Consider the following 16863-nt stretch of genomic DNA (forward strand, 5'->3'; position numbering starts at 1 on the left):
TAGATGCCCTGTGCTCCCTTGCAGTCGACCTGAACTTGTTCCCAGTCTGGCACAATCATATAAATCCCATCGGTGATTGTTGCTTCAAAGCACTAATACTTTTTTTATTCTTTAAAAATTTATATTTTAACTTTTACTTATTGGATTTTTGTAGTTTTGGTCTTTTTTTGTTCAGAATATAATAATCTATTTTTCTAAACTTGTGTGGAGTATTTTTGAAGTATATTCATTGTGTTACTGTGTTTGTGTGTTGCACAAACACTTTACACATTGCCTCTTTAGATAAGCATGACTGTTCTGTGCCAAGGTACCAGAGGGTGAGGACAGGTTATCTTTTAGTGTTTATCCAGCGTACCCTGACTAGGGTGCTGGTTCCTGCCTGGCCTGGGTGCATATCTCAACCAACCAGCAATCCCATTTCTACAACACATGTTTAATGGAAGTAACAATCAATTTCTTAAATTAAAATATCAAATTTACCACATCAGTGAGTCAGCTATAAATGTATACAAAACATTTCCATAGCTACATAAGGGTTAAAACCCCAAGTGTAAAATGGTTGCCATTTATAAAGAAAATTAAATCAATGTCAAAATCAGTGGAAATGTTACATGTTGATTACCTACACTCCCTGAATGAGTTTTAAAAGTGGAAATATTGCCTCTCTTAACTCTGTCTACTTAAAGCAGAAGTCATAATTGCAAATTATGATATTTGTCAGTTTCGAATATTTGGCCCACAAAGCTCACCTTCCATAATACAGTTATGGTGGATATCACCAATGCATGTGAAGTTACATTATCCTGTTCTAACAATTTCTCTCCAACATCTTACAAGTTTACCACACCTCCCAATACAGTTGTTCTTGAAAAACCACAGACTGCTGAATAGCCCACGCAGACTGTGCCCAGTCATCATATTGACTGTTGCAGCAAGAATCCATTAAATTCTGTTGCTGATTTACAGCTGAAAATTAAGTTAATTCACATTGTGTGATCATATGGGCTTTGACTTACATTATCTCAGAAACAAAATGGGAGAAATGAAAAGCATCACAAGGACGAAGCCTATGATGTAAGGGATTTAGATAGAAGTGTACTGTGAGTTGTAGATAGCCATATTTTGAATTTCAATATGAACATGAAAGTGCTAAAAAGTCCTAGCATGTAATTCAGAATCCTTAATGGTGAGAAGGGGTTTACTAGGTTGGCCATGTCATGAGTGTGATGTGTAGTTTGTTTGATGAAGACAGCTCACCACAACCTTGTTTACACTTATCCTAAATATTTTTACAGGGGGATCCAGGTATACCAGGAGACAGAGGTCTTCAAGGTGAACGAGGAAAGCCTGGTCCTTTCGGGGATAAGGGAGAAGTAGGACCAGTGGGGCCACACGGACCCCCAGGAGAAAAAGGCTATCAAGGAATACCTGGATATGATGGCCGCCCAGGCCCACCAGGGCCTCCTGGCCCTGTGGTAAGTAAATCACACTGTGCGGTCAGATTTCACATTGTGATCTTCACTGTTTATTCTTACTTGGCTTGTTAATGTGCTTGCCTGCTTTCACATTGTGCACTGAATTGTTTTGGTCATGTCTGCTTTGTTCTGTTGCTCTTTAATGCGTGTGCTACTGTTTTGAATGGGGATGAAAGTGTTTTAAATGGCTTCTTTTAAAACACCCCTTTTGCAAATTCACAACATCTTCCAGCATATGAAAAGATACATACAACAGTTTGACCTTAATGAGGAATAGATAATTCATGTTTAGTGGTTGTCAGAATTATGAACCAGATGTACTAAGAGGCAGGTTGCAAAAGTGGTTGACTCATACTCATATGTCGCATTGTAAAATCTTCAGTTGCAGGGGGGCACGTTACAACTTGCCTACTGAATATTAGGTAGGCAGGTCACTATTTCCAACATCTGTGATTGGCTTCAAAAACAATAAAGGTTGCCTGCAAAGAATAACAGATCACCATCATAGTGTTTGATTTCCCAAATGGGAAATGTTCTTTAAGCAGCCAGTGTTCCTTAAAGGAACTGCTGAGGCTTAAAAAACTTCAGTCAGGGGGAGGAGCTTGTGATATCCTGGGCCACTGTCTACTCCACACAACATCAAACAACATCAATCACTGTAGGACTAGGCCCTTTTTTGCAGGGTTATCCCCAAACATTTTGTTCTTCCTCCTATTTTTTCCTGACCCATTGTTTAGGATTCTGGGTTCTTTACCACTGCTGATCAGTGCTAAAGTGCATATGTCCTCTGTGTAAAATTGTTATCATGATTGTTTATCCATGATTGGCGTATTTGATTTATTGGTAAGCCCCTAGTAAATTGCACTGAGTGTGCCATGGCCTGTAAATCAAATACTACTAGTGGGCTTGCAGCATTGATTGCGCCACCCACATTAATAGCCCTGAAAAGGTATCTCAAACCAGCCACTGGAGTGTCTTTGCGCGGTTTGTTAACTGCCATGTTGACTTGGCAAGTGCACCCGATTGCCAAACTTCTTTTTTCTTACATGTAAGGCACCCCTGAGGTAGGCCCAAGGTACCCCCTGGGCAGGGTGCAGTGTATGTGACAGGTAGGAGATGTCCTGATAGTAAAATTCACCCACTTTAGTTTTTCACTATTGAAAGGCTATCTTGCCCCATAGGATAGAATGGGAAATGCTTTGTAACATCTATACTTCCAACAAGTATAACTTCCCACTGGGACAAGATGGAGAAATAAAGTTTAAGCTCTCTGCACTCACAATTTAATAAGACATCTTTTTGTAAAGATGATTTTTAAATTGTGTGTTTGAAAATGCCACTTTTAGAAAGTGGGCATTTTCTTGTTTAACCATTCTGTGTGCCTCTGCCTGTTTGTGCATTGACTGTCTGGTTTGGGATTGACAGGAGCTGGGGATGTGCATTCACTGTAGACAGCCACTGGGGGATTGAGGTGTGCCTGGCCTTCCTGGATGACTCAGAGCTTAGCTGGATGGAGCGTGGTTGCATTTAGAGTAGTGGGTGGAGATTTCCTTGCACCTTAATAGGGCCTGTCTCCCTTGCATAATGCTGTCTCCACCCCCTGCGGTCAGAGTGCACCAGTGAGGACAGAAATGGTTTGGACTATGCTCAGAGACCCTTGCACAAAGAGAACAGAGACATTTTGGAGTATAAGTATTAGACCTAAAACCCCAGAACTTTAGACTACTTCTGGAATCAAGAGGAACCTCTGCCAAGGAGAAAAGCTGAAGAGCTGTGAAGAGGAGCACTGCTCATTGCTGTGTGCTGTGTGGGGTGGCCTGCAGTTGCTGTTTCACCCAAAAAGAGAACAAAGACTGGAACTTTGCTTTGCCCCCACACCTAGCGCCTTGAGACCCTTACGGGTGAGTAGTTGCGCTTTAACAAACTCCTGATTGATTGATTGATTGATCCTGCTTGAAGAAGATTTCCAAGTTCCTGTGCGGTGCTGGCCTCCTATTCTGAAGTCTCAGGCCCACAAATACTTCAGCCATAGCACCCCTGAACTCTTCTGCTGGAAGGTCTGACCTGCCAGGAGGTGCCTGTTCCAGTTCTGGGACTCTGGAGGTTGTGCTAGCTGCTGGGAGCTGGAAGAAACCTGAAGGACTGCGTAAATTGACAGATCACTCTTCTTGCGGCTGTTTTCCAGACTCAGCACTGCTGTGCAAGAACAATCTCCATGCCTCGATGTGCCACTACTGAAACCGATGTAGTGCCTGTCACCACTGGAAGAACTGACACATTGAAGTATCACGGCTAAAGAAACCGCCGCAGCGCCGCTCAACGCCGCTACATCGATCGCCGATGGATCCTGGATTTCCACACATCGCACCTGTGTGGCAAGTTTTCCCGACGCACCACCCGCGGACAAGAGCCGTCTCTGAATCGACGCATAACTTCCCCCTACAGACCGGATGTTACGGATCACTTCTCCTGTGTGCAGCAGAACTGTCGCAACACCTACCCATGGTCTTAGGGACTGACGCATCTTTGTTTTTCAATGCTTCTCATCTCTGCGGCTGTTTGGCCTCGTGAATTTTGTCACAATTATAAGAACTTTGAGGGAAATCACGCATCCATAGTTTTCTATGGCCAAGTTGTTTGAAACCTTTTTAAAGTCAAATTCTTATTACATGTATGTTGGCTTTTTTTCGTTTTGGTCTTGTTCGGTTTAGATAAAGATACTTTATTTTTCTAGACTGGTGTAGTGTCCATTTGTGGTGGTATCACTGTATTACTGTGTGTTTTGAGTACAAATAATTTACACATTGTCTTTGGGATAAGTGTGTCTGCTCGTGACAAGCTACCAAGGCGGTGTGCAGTCTTAATCTAAAGTGTGCATCCCCTTTCACTGACAAGAAGCAAGGGTACATATTTGGACAAAGGTACCTACCTCTGCAAACTAGAGAACCGACATTTCTAAAATTCACAAAATAGAAAGTGTCCCAAATAAACACCTTCCCCATTTCAAATCAGTTAACCCCCCATTGGAGATGCTCGTAACTCATTAATGATTTTCAACTGGAATTCAATTTGCAAACCACTGATAAATGCCATTCTGTATCACGATTTGGCATGGACGCCCTTTCACTCCCCTTCCTGATTGGGATTCTGTATGGGATTCATACAAACCAAAAAGCCATTTTGCAGTTGCAAACCGTGTGATTTTACAAATTGCAGGACTTGCACACCACAAATGGCTTTGTACATCTGTACCCATGATAACAACTTTCCTTATCTCTTACAACTGGTTCATGGCAAAAATAGGCACTAGCCCCCTCCAGGCTACCGTACCCTAAGGGATTTTCTGAGAAACCTGGATGAATCAGTTACTAAGGGGCCACTTTAGATACATTGTTGTCCTTATAGGTTTTGCTATTTTCAAGTTTCCCTTTTGAATGAACTTGATAGTATGTGCCGGAGCTTTCTTGATGAGAAAACCTCCATACATAGTGTATTCTCACTTAAACCAAGTTATAGGTGTGAGTGAGTCTTCATTACTGTGCTAGTGATTGCTTTTAGTGCACTTTATCTCTCTGTTGTCCCTTTATTACAATTGAACACACATTTCAATATTTGTGAATGTCTCTCGCCAGGATGCCAGGAACTTCTTATGAACGATTTATGCCTGTGTGTGCAGAAATGTCCCGCTATTATTGATGTGCATTCCACATTTTTCTTATGTGCAATAGAAAAGGTTTTCTATGCTTAGAATATGAGCTAAACTTTCTTACAGTCTGCAGTCACAGTACTGTATGCAATAAACGCCTTCACATGAGGGAGCAAGGGGCACTTGTCTGCTAATTCATGTCATCATTGTCTCCATTACCACTGGTCTTACTTCTGAAATCCTGTGCATCATCAACTCTGGCCCATTATGCTTTCCCTTTGTGAGTCGGATGGGGCAATGCTGCTCAGTGTGCACTGCACGGTCCTGCTCTGTATAGCGCTAGTGAGCCGGGACACTGGAACCACGGGTGCAGGAGGTGCTCGCATGAACAGAGAAAAACAGGGCTTTCAAGTTTGTGTTTATTGTGTAGGGTTTGTTGTGCATTCCTAGACAGATATCAAACATCAGGCAATGTCTTCTTATAAAGTGTTCCATATTCTTTTTTTAACATGGAAATTGTTGTGTACTTCCTCTTCTCTTACTGCAAGAGGGTGAATTCTTGCAACCAAGTGATTATCGATCTGCTTCAGAGTGTGAAAGAAAAAGGCTGGAGATTGCCAAAGGTTTTCCTAACACACAGCAAAATGAAAACACTTGCAAAAAAACCGTTGCAGGGATTCTGCTCATACACACGAGCACAGAGACCCAGGACCTCAGTGAATTTTTGTGGACCAAAAAACTCACCTAAGTACCTAGAACCCCTAACCGACTAGCATCAGTGCCTAATTAGCTCTTCGTCCTATAGCTAAAAAAACAATGATTAGACAAACCAGAACATGTGACTTTAGGATACACTCAGTAATGGTAGAAATCAAGAACACTCTTTTGTTTGTTATTCTCATACCAGTCCACAACATGGGTAAAAAGAAACACAATAAAGTTTAAAATGTTTATTTTAACGACGTGCTCTAAGATGCACTATTTTTGCTAACATAAGCAGGCATATGATTAAAAATAATACGATCAGCATTTTTACAATTCCATAAAACACATAAGGAGAAATCATTTTATAAGGATAGTGGGAACAGGTCCTATAGTGCCTTGTATGCCACCCTCCCTAGCTAGGAACTGGGTTATATAATATATAAGGTCTCTTAGGCTTGACTGGGTAACCCCATACCTCCAAGATCAGCAGAGGTGAATCACATTGGGATCTGCCTAAGTTCTCTCTCTCTGGAAATTTATTTTCTCCAAGTGTTCAAATCATGCGTGCAGTGCAATATTAGAGGCGGCAGAATTGCAGCTAGCCGCAGCTGCGTGCATGTTTTGTCTAGAGCATGGGCCGATACAAATGTTTCAAAATATATCAGCAGCAAGTCAAGAGCAAAAACACAAAGGCATATTGTTGATCCTAATTCTAAATTGGGTTAGATACATTATTTTAACCTGGATCAAACAAACCAAGACGCTTTATTTGTGCAAAAGAAATGCTCAGAAAATAAATTTCCATAAGTTATTGCTTGTGTACCCTATAAATTTAGCAGTAATGCTGCATGCCTGATGCAAAGTTAAGGGCAATATCAAGGAGACATTTCAATGCAAAATGTCTGCTCTGTGCATAGCAGTACCTTACATCCCCATTCTTTACTCATATATTTGGGCCAAAGAGCTTCAAAATGCACCACTGAACACATACAAAACCCCATTGTTCTCCTACTGAATCGAAGTGACTTATTTACTTTGCTCATATCTTATGTACTGCTTTGATTTTTAGGCCTTGCATAACAGAGCAAATGCACTGTTCCTGCAAAGAGTTTTGTAAACAGTCAAGAGCTTGGAGCCCCTCACTACTTACCATTTGCTGACTTGATTGCCAGTCTTTTTAGATGCCTCCTAATTGGCCACCATATGCCTCTGGTCACTTCATTTTATTTCTCCAGAGCACGGACCAAGTAACAGTTGATTTTGTTTCATTTGTGTCCATCCACTACCTGCCCTGTGATTCAGGGTACTCTCTGACTGGAATTTTTCTTCCTTTGAGTTTGTTTTACCTGTCGTCAGTACTTCTTTTTAAGAAATAAATGGCATGGACTATTAAAGCAGTCAATGTGACTGCATGTGTGCCATGGACTCTTGAAGCAGCTTCCCCACTCCACTTTACTCCAATCGACCCCAATCTACCCCACTCCACTTCAATCTACCTCACTCTACCGCAATCCACCCACTCCATTCCACCCCACGCCAACTCACTCCAACCCAATCCAGTCCACCACAATCTATTCCACTGCACCCAATCTTCCCCACTTGACTCTAATATACCCCATTCCACTCCAGTCCAATCTACCCTAATGTACCCCACTCCACCCCAATCCAATCTACCCCACTCAACTCAAATCTACCTCACTCACCTCAAATCTACACCACTCAACTCCATTCTACCCCATGCTACTACCATCTATTCTAATCTTCCCCACTATACCCCAATCTACCCCACTCCAGTCTGCCCGACTCTACCTCGATCTACCTGACTCTACCCCATCTTTCCAACTCCACTCTACCCAATCTGCCCCCTCCAATATACACCAGTATACACCAATCTACCCACTCCAGTCTATCCCACTACACCCACCTCACTACACTCAAATCTACTGCACTACACTCTACCCCACTGCACCCCACCCCACCCCACCCCACCCTACAACACTCAAATCTACTGCACTCCACTCCAATGTGCCCCATTGTACCCCACCCCGCCAGAGTCTACCTCACTTCACCCCACTCTACACCAATCCACCCACTCTGCCCCAGTCCACTCCAACTCCAATCTGCCCCACTCCACTCCAATCGACTCCACCCCCAATCTACCCCACTCCACTCCAATGTACCACACTCCACTCCAATCTACCACACCCAATGTACCCCACTCCACTTTAACCCACTCTACCCCACTCCAATCTGCCCCACTTTACCCCACTTCAATCTACTACATTATACACCACCGCAATCTACCCCATCTTCCACCCAACTCAATCACCTCCACTCCACTCTATCACAATTTGCCCCACTCAACTCTACTACAGTTCTCCCCACTCAATCTACCCCACTCCAATCTAGCCCTGTCCACCCCACTCCAATCACCCCCACTCTACAACAATCAACCCTATTCCAACCTACCCCATTCACTCTATCCCAATCTACCCCACTCAAATATACCGCAGTCTACCCAAATCCAATCTACACTCTTCCACTCCACCTCAGTCCACTTGATTCGACCCCACTTCACACCAATCTACCCCACCCCACTCCAGTCTTCCCTTCCCTACCCCACTCCAATGAACCAAACTTCACTACAACCTACCCCAATCTACCCAATCTACCAAATCAAATCTACCCCACTCCAATTTACCAATCTACCCAAATCCACTCCAATCTACCCCACTCTACTTTACACCAATCTACCCTACTCTACTCCACCCCAATCTGCCCCAGTCCATTTTACCTCAAGCTACCCCACTCCAATATTGTCCAGCCTATCTCAGTACAATAAACCCCACTCCAATATATCCACTCCACTCAATTCTACCCACTCCACTTACCCCACTCCCCTCCACTTCACTCTACCCCACTCCAGGCTACTCTACTCCAGTCCACCCCTACACCACTCCACCCCAATCTACCCCAATCTACGACAATCTAGCCCACTAAGCAGAAATCTACCCCAATCTAACTCACTACATTACAGTCTAGTCAGGTCATCCGCCTGCTACTCCAATCCTTCTTAGTTTACCCCACTCCACTCGAATCTATCCCAGTCTTCCCCTTCCCAATCTACACCACTCTTTCCCACTCTATCCCACTTCTCGCCACTCAACCCTACTCTACGCCAATGTACTCCATTCTAATCTACTTCATTCTAACCGACTCTAATTTAACCCACTCTACACTAACCTACCACCACTCCAATCTACCCCACTTCATCCTACCCCACTCTACCCCACTCAAATCTACTCCAATCTACCCCACTCTGTGCTAACCAACCCAGCTCCAATCTACTCCACTCTACTCCACTACACTCAACCCCAATCTACCCCACTACATTCTACCCCAATCTGCCCCACTCCATTCTACTCCAATATACCTCACTCCGATCCACACCCGCTAATCCACACCACTTGAATCTGCTCCACTCCACTCTACTCCACTCCACCCCACCACACTTACTTATAGCCATGCTGAACAGCAGTCTCGCTGGTGTACAACACGGCTAAAACACATTGCCAAAGCCAATAGCTGTTGCATAGGAGAGACCTACAGGTTTTTCCATTGCTTGTTCTCAAATGCTGTGACTTCCGTGACACAACATTGATAGCAGCATACACACTGTGAAAATTGTTCCAGCACCATTTCTACTGTCTGTTTTCGACCTTCGTTAGATGGGAGGGGGTTACTACTGAAATGCGCACCTACTACACCAAGAATATTGTGCACACTGCGTTTTGCTTTGGGTAAATGTTTGCCTGCAAAAGATGTAACTTTTACAAAATATCATTGATGTCTCAGTTTTCTGTGATGTGTGGAAATTAAAAGTTCAGAAGCCTTGGGCACTCCGTGCTCAGTGACGGATACACAGCGTTGTGAATGCATACTGTGGAACCTTGAAATATTAACATAAGCAGGTCCCGCTTCCCTTGCAGATCAGTGCTGCTCCCTTTGAAGAGATAAAGAAGTACATCAAACAGGAGGTTCTCAGGATTTTCGAAGGTAAGTGCACAGTGAAGTGTAAATAAGCAAACGGTGTTATTTTTGCATATGTTTACTGTTTTGTGGCCATGACTGCAGGACGTCTCACTTGTAAATCACATGCATTTATTGCAATGAATGATATTGCTCTTAAATAGGCTTAATATTTGGAGATTCACGCAAGAGAAGGCGTACAAGCAAAACTATTTTGCAAATGAAATATTTTGTCTAGGTACAAACACTAGTTATTTGCAATGTGCATGTTTTCACAGCTCATTAGTAGATTTTTGGGAACGCTAACATTAATTTCCGCACTGTCACCGAGAAGTGTCCTGTGCAGCAGGTACAGTCTTTAAATACATTGATAATAAACTGTAGTCTGACTAAAGAAACTACTACAGGAGAAACAAGCAATAACATAATTTAATCAGGAAGTAGGAAAATAATCAGCCAATTGCAATAAGTTGTGTAGGTGTGTTCATGCAGTGCGCCTGCTCGCCTTAATTCTAGTGCTTTGAACACTAATCACTGCAGTAAATTGTATTATATTCCTCTATACGTTCCATTCTCTTCTTTGCTGCTCTTGTAATTCTGTTTTGGGAAAATGTATAATTTTTTTAGGAGCTCCTATGTGCTTTTCTACTGTCGTTTGTTCTATTTCTTTCAGCTCACTTCAAATGTGCTTGTTTATTTGTTTTCCACTGCTCTATCCTATTTAGTTCTATTTTACTGTTCTGTACTTTTCTTCTCCGTGCTCGGCTCTCCTGAACTTAGCTCTGCTCCACTGCTCTCCTCTCCTCTGCTCTCATTTACTGCAATCTTTTTTTTCTCTTCTCTTGGTTCTATTTGCTCTGCACTCTGTTTTGCGTTACTTTACGGTGTTAATTTCTATATTACTCTGCATGCTCTTCATTCTTCACAAATATGCTCTGCTGTTGCCTATTGATTTAGGCACCTGCCCTTGTAAAACTTTGTTAAGGGATGTTGCTTTGCATTGTGGGGCATATTACCAAGGGCATTATCGCCGCTTTAGCGGGAATTTTTTCCGCTAAAGCGGCAATAATTGTATCGCCCTATTACCTAGGTGTCGCTAACACCAGTTAGCGACAGCTAGTAGGAGATAGCGGGCATTTAGGTGGCCACTTTGCATGTCAGCGATAATTATTGCTAATGACATGCAAAGTGGGCATGCCAAGATGTTAGCGACTGGAAACAGTCACTAACATCTCTATCTCTTATTACCAACTTTTGAAAATAATCGCGCTAAGCACGATTATCTCCAAAAGCTAACGCCTGCCCAGAGCTGTTCTTAGCCATGTTATCCAATGGTAGGTGGATAACATGGCTAAGAGCATTTGCTCGATAATGCATGAATATCGCTGACTTTACAGCGATATTCATGTATTTCGGCCGGTTTTTATCGCTTAGGAGATAAACCTTGATAATAGCAAGGCTCCTAAGCGATAAAAATCGGCGGAGCTCGGCGATATTAATATTGCCGCCAAACCAACATAGCGATGATCATCGCTAGTTGTTGGTAATAGGCCTCTGTGTTCTGTAATGCACATTTTGGATGCAGTAGTTTGGTATGTAAAGACTTCCTCAAGTCTACGGGGTGGTTAACCTTTTTATTAATTTCTAGGAAGATACAACTGCTTTGTCAAAACCTCATTTTAATCTTCAAACAGCACTAATTTGAACATTCAAGGGCTGCTCTTGGGCTGCTCTTGGCTATTTCACGCTATGCCACTTTGTTCTGGTCTATTTGTGTTGCTCTCCTCTTGTATTTGTTGCTGTTGTTTTGCTGTGGGCGGACATTATTCTGCTTTACTGCTTTATAATCTGCATTGTTCTCCACGGTTACCATTAATTTCTGTTCTAGAATATGTGTGACCTTGCTCCATGTGTATTGCCTCTCTGCTCCACACTGGTTTTCTTTACTGAACCCTGTCTTGCTTGAACCACTGTTCAATACTCTTTTGTCACGTTCCCCACATCCTCAAATCCACAGACTACATCCTACTCGTAGACCTGTGCTTCCCTCCTACTGAACCTTGCCAATTTAGCACTGAATCAACTAGTCACCGCCCCCATGCACACAGTGGGGAACACAGTCGACCCCATATACACCGGAGGAAAGAGCGTCTCCTACAGCCACACCACGATACTCCTGTGGACAGATCAATCCTGCATCCATTTCTCCTTCAAAAAATCCACTGTATACAAGCACGCCCACCGCCTCCCACGCAGAAACTGTAACAAAGCCACCAAAGACCAGCTAACCTCCACCCTCTTAAGCACCCTACCACCAACCACATCAGACGCAAATACTGCAGCACAGAACCTCCACGGCTGGATCACGAACTGCGCCGACACACTTGCTCCCCTCAAAAAAGCCACTGGAAAACACATCAAGAAAGCAAGCTGGTTTACCCCTGCATCCCAAGAATCCAGACACTCCTGTCCGATGACTCGAAAAGAGATTGAAGAACAACAAAATCCCAGAAACCCGCACCGCCTACAAAACAGCCACCACTGCACACTATCAACTCATCAAATCCACAAGGAAGAGCTCCCTCCAAGACAGAATTCTCACCAGCGCACACAACACCAAAGAGCTCTTCTCCATCATCAAGGAATTCTGCAAAAGACATCCAACCCTTCCATGACCTATGCAATAGTCTCAGAACCTTCTTCCACCACAACACTGAGATGATCTACGACAACTTTGACAACCTCCCCGCTCCAGATCTCCCCTCATGCGACTTCACCCAACAGCCTTGCTCAAATGGATCAAGCTCACAACAGAAGACACCTTGAAGACCACAAAAAGCATCCACTGCAGAGCACCATCAGACCCCTGTCCACACAACATCTTCTACATAGACGCCTCTGCCACTGCACCCGAACTACGTTAGATGATCAACTGCTCCTACGAGACCACCACCTACCCCAATGACTGGAAACATTCACAAGTCAACCACTCCCGAAGAAACCCTCCGTGGACCAAACAGACCACAAGAACTTCAGGCCCATCTCCCTGTTTCCTTTCGAAGCCAAGGTAATCGAAAAGGTCATCAGCACCCAGCTAGCAAACTTAATCGAATCTAACAACATCCTGGACATCTCCCAATCCAGATTCCGAAGCAATCACAGCACTGAGACAGCCCTACTTGCTGCCACCAATGTCATCCACTCCCTCCTAGAACAGGGCGAAATGGTAGCCCTCATTCTCCTGGGCCTCACAGTGGCATTCAACACCGTCTCCCACTGTACCCTAGCCAGCAGATTCCACAACGCTGCCATCTACGGCAAGGCCTTCGACTGGATAGGTTCCTTCCTTACTGGCAACTCAGCGGGTTTGACTCCCTCACTACCTCTCGTAATGGACAGAGACCAACTGTGGAGTGCCCCAGGGATCCTCCCTCAGTCTCACCCACTTCTAAGTGTACAAGGCACCCTTGCAACCATCGTCAGGAACCACAGGCTCAACATTATCTCTTATGCCGACAACACTCAGCTAGTCATCTCCCTCACCAAATGAACGCAACATCACCAAACACAACTTCCAAGAAGGGATGAAAACCGTCACCACCTGGATGAAGAACAGTTACCTAAACCTCAATTCAGAAAAGATAGAATTCCCTATCCTTGGCTCCACCCCCTCTGCATGGAACGACTCCTGGTGGCCCTCTGCCCTCTGCAATCCCCCCACCCTGACAGACAACGCTCAAAACCTCAGCATCATACTAGAGTTATTGCTCACAATGAACCACTAGATAAATGCTGTATCTTCAACCTACCTTAACACCCTCTGCATGCTCTGAAAGACTTCCAGATGCATCCAAACCGAATCCACATTTTCAGGGTACATTTTCGAATTCCTAATGACCCAGTTGCAGTTTATGTTACCCCTTAAAAGAACAATTTTTTTTTTACAACTTTACAAAACCACAAAATAAGTACAAATTAAAAAACAAAACAAAATCATGTCACCAGGAAATAAAGAAATGTTGCTGGAAACGTTGCCTTGAGACCCTCTGGGTGAGTAGTGCACTATACAAATTTTGAACTTGAACTTGAACTAAGAACACGCCCATTTATTTACCTTGACCATTCTTTAAGAGGAGTTCATAGTGAGCAGATTTGTGCAATGCACAATGTGTCCCAAGACATTGTCAAGGGATACAAATAAAAAATATTCTTGCACGACTATGTACAGGCTTTACCATCTAAAAACATACCAAAGCAATAGTGTAAAAGCAGCAAGAAAGCAACGCAAGGCTGATGGACCCTTAACTTTAATAGCAGCCATAACAATACCGTGGCAGAGAGTCCCTTCAGATGTCTAATCTCAACTTCAAGATTTGGCTCCACAGTTTTCCCAGATGGCATCCTACCGCATGGATTGTGGAGTGGTAGTGACTGTTGGAGAGCTTTCAATAATGGCCCTTCACAAAGCAGCAAAGAATCATAATTATTTTTTTATTTTTATTTTTGGCCCTTCTGTGACCCCCTTCTGGTTTAACTCTGGTGCCTGCAGCCTGACTGTAGCTCTAAAAGCCTGTGAGGATTGTCGCAAGGAAGATCCCAGGCGTGTTTTCGGAGATGCTACATGCACCCGTCATCGCGCTCAAAGCGATTGGGTAAGTACCACAAGAAATCAAAAGAGTTCAAGAAGTTGAAGAGCTCTTTGACTTCACTGCACCCTTTTAAGTTATCAGACAAGACATAGGAATTATGTCACTCTAGGCTCTTTGCTCACAGAAAGCGTACCTGTATGTCCACTCCATGCTTTTCTGAGTTTCCCAAAGCCCCGCCTAGTGCCATGAATTTTATGAGGGCATTCTCCTTATCTTTGGGCAGGCCAACTAACAAGAGCTTCTTTGGGTCCCATGGGTTCAGCGGGTGCCCCATTGAATTTCCACTAGAAGTCCGAACTCTGCACCAGTAGGGCACCCTGGATCTTGTGTTGAATCCAGAACAGCTTCAAGTGCGAGACCGTGACCTACCCATAAACTCATTTCCGTGATGTCATTCCTGGCCCCATCACCATACCTGACTCTGATATGGAGCCAGATCAGTGTCACCCAGCCCTCGACCATCCAAGTAGGAGTTAGGGCCTTCTTTCCATGACATGGCCTATGAGTAGTGTGATTGTAGTGGATCTAAGTACCCATTTGGTAACCGGAACCACTTAGAGGAGCCCAAGAGTTGTACCTGGCCCTTTCGACAGGGTTATCACTAAACGTTTTGCTTTCCTTTGCCTATTTTTCTGATCTTCTTGTTGTTGACTTTAGGACTCTGGGCACTTTGCCACTGCTAATCAGTGCTAACGTGCATGTGTTCTCTCCTCGGAACATAGTATGATTGGTTTTCACCCGTTTGACATTTTTGATTTACTTATAAGTCCCTTGTAAAGTTGCATCTCATATATCCAGGACCTGTAAATTAAATGCGACTAGTGGGCCTGCAGCACTCATTGTACCGCCCACAGAAGTGGACTTTTAAACCTGCGTCAGGCCTCCCACCGCAGGGCCTATGTGTGCAGTTTACTGTCATTTCAACTTGGCATTTATAACTACCTGCCAAGCCTTAAACTCCTCTTTTATTACACATAGGTCATAAGGTTGGACCTAGGTAGTCCTATGGGCAGGGTTCTGTGTAAGTAAAAGGTAGAACATGGACCTTCATGTTTGACATGTCCTGATAGTGATAAACAGCATATTTCATTTTTCACTGCAGGGAGGTTTACTCCTCTCATAGGCTAGCATTGGGAATTCCCCGATATACTTTAAAGTAGTAATTCCTGATTAAAGAGGAGTGGTGTATCCCTGTTTGGTATGTTTAGAATAAAAGTGATAAATCCTGCTTACTGATGAAGTTGGATTTTACATTATTATTTTAGAAATGCCACTTTTAGAGAGGACATTTCTCTATGTTTATAACTCTTTGTGCGTTGTCTCCGATATACGTCTGGACTGGGTGACAGCTACACTTTGGTAATACTCTAAAGACTTCCACAACACAGGAAGGCCTGAGTGTGGCATGGATTACATATGCATTCATCTGCAGTGTTGATAGTCTTCCTGGGCTAGGACAGGTGGTTCACACTTAACTTTGAATAGGTTGTATCCTGCCCTCCAACAAATGGCTGGTTGACCCCTACTGATCGTCTGCAGCTAGGGCTTGACTGAAAGGGATTGTTACACACTTCTAAGGATTATTTAGAGGTCACCTCCTACATCAAAGGTATTTTTGAGTATAAAGTACTTGGTCTCTGCCCCCATTTTTTTAGACACTAAGTGAGACTTGTAACCAGACGCTGATGGCTCTAAATCTGCACATTGACAGGAGGACTGCTGCCCTGGCAGGAGAAACTACCATCTCTGCTAACTGTTTTATTATGTTGGCATGCTACCTGCTGAAAAACTAGGGAGAAAAGGAATAGCCACTTTGCAGTTTATCTGTGTGAGCTGGCCTGCTGCCTTCTACCTGCTTGTGCCCTAAGTGTTCTCCAAGGACTTGCTGGCCTGACACTGTTGTTGGGAATTTCAGTGCTATCAAGGTTCCCCCTTTCTGCCCCTGCCATGGAACTCTGCCCCTGGTGGGTCCGGCAGGGGCCCCTGATCACAATCAGTGTGTCCTGTGATGTTGGGACAACTCGGGAGCTTTACTTGTTCAGAGCTAAGCACTTTGTGTGTGGAAAGGAAGGGCTGCACTGGGACCGGTGTGTCACTTTGGCAACTAGCGCCGCACAGGGTGTGCAAGGTGCGTCAATGGAGATTCCCCAGTGATCGGAGTACTCTTTTCCATACTCGCACTGCACAAGCAGTGCAGGGACGAGCCTACAAGCCACCTCTGTTTTTGCTGCATTCTCAAGGCAATGTGAAGGCCCATAGACAAAGTCATCGCTGCATTCAGGGAGTGGAGCCCCACATGGTGCGGCCGCATCTTTCCCTCTTCAGGCACCTGGATAAAGGATCCCCACCCGGGCTAGAG

At 44.1% G+C, this 16863-nt stretch overlaps 1 protein-coding gene across 1 annotated transcript in view; it reads left to right on the plus strand.

Moving 5' to 3' along the window:
- The window catches only part of LOC147707469 (uncharacterized), a 385267-nt gene extending 375248 nt beyond the window's left edge, over positions 1–10019 (plus strand). Inside the window, exons 26-28 of the mRNA XM_086925650.1 lie at positions 1296–1475; positions 9816–9882; positions 9961–10019. Of these exons, the coding sequence (XP_086781776.1) occupies positions 1296–1475; positions 9816–9882; positions 9961–10019 (306 nt within the window). The remainder of the gene's footprint in view (positions 1–1295; positions 1476–9815; positions 9883–9960) is intronic.
- The last annotated feature ends 6844 nt before the right edge of the window (positions 10020–16863 follow it).

Source organism: Lissotriton vulgaris, chromosome 6, assembly GCF_964263255.1.
Source record: "Lissotriton vulgaris chromosome 6, aLisVul1.2, whole genome shotgun sequence".
Classification (NCBI taxonomy): domain Eukaryota; kingdom Metazoa; phylum Chordata; class Amphibia; order Caudata; family Salamandridae; genus Lissotriton; species Lissotriton vulgaris.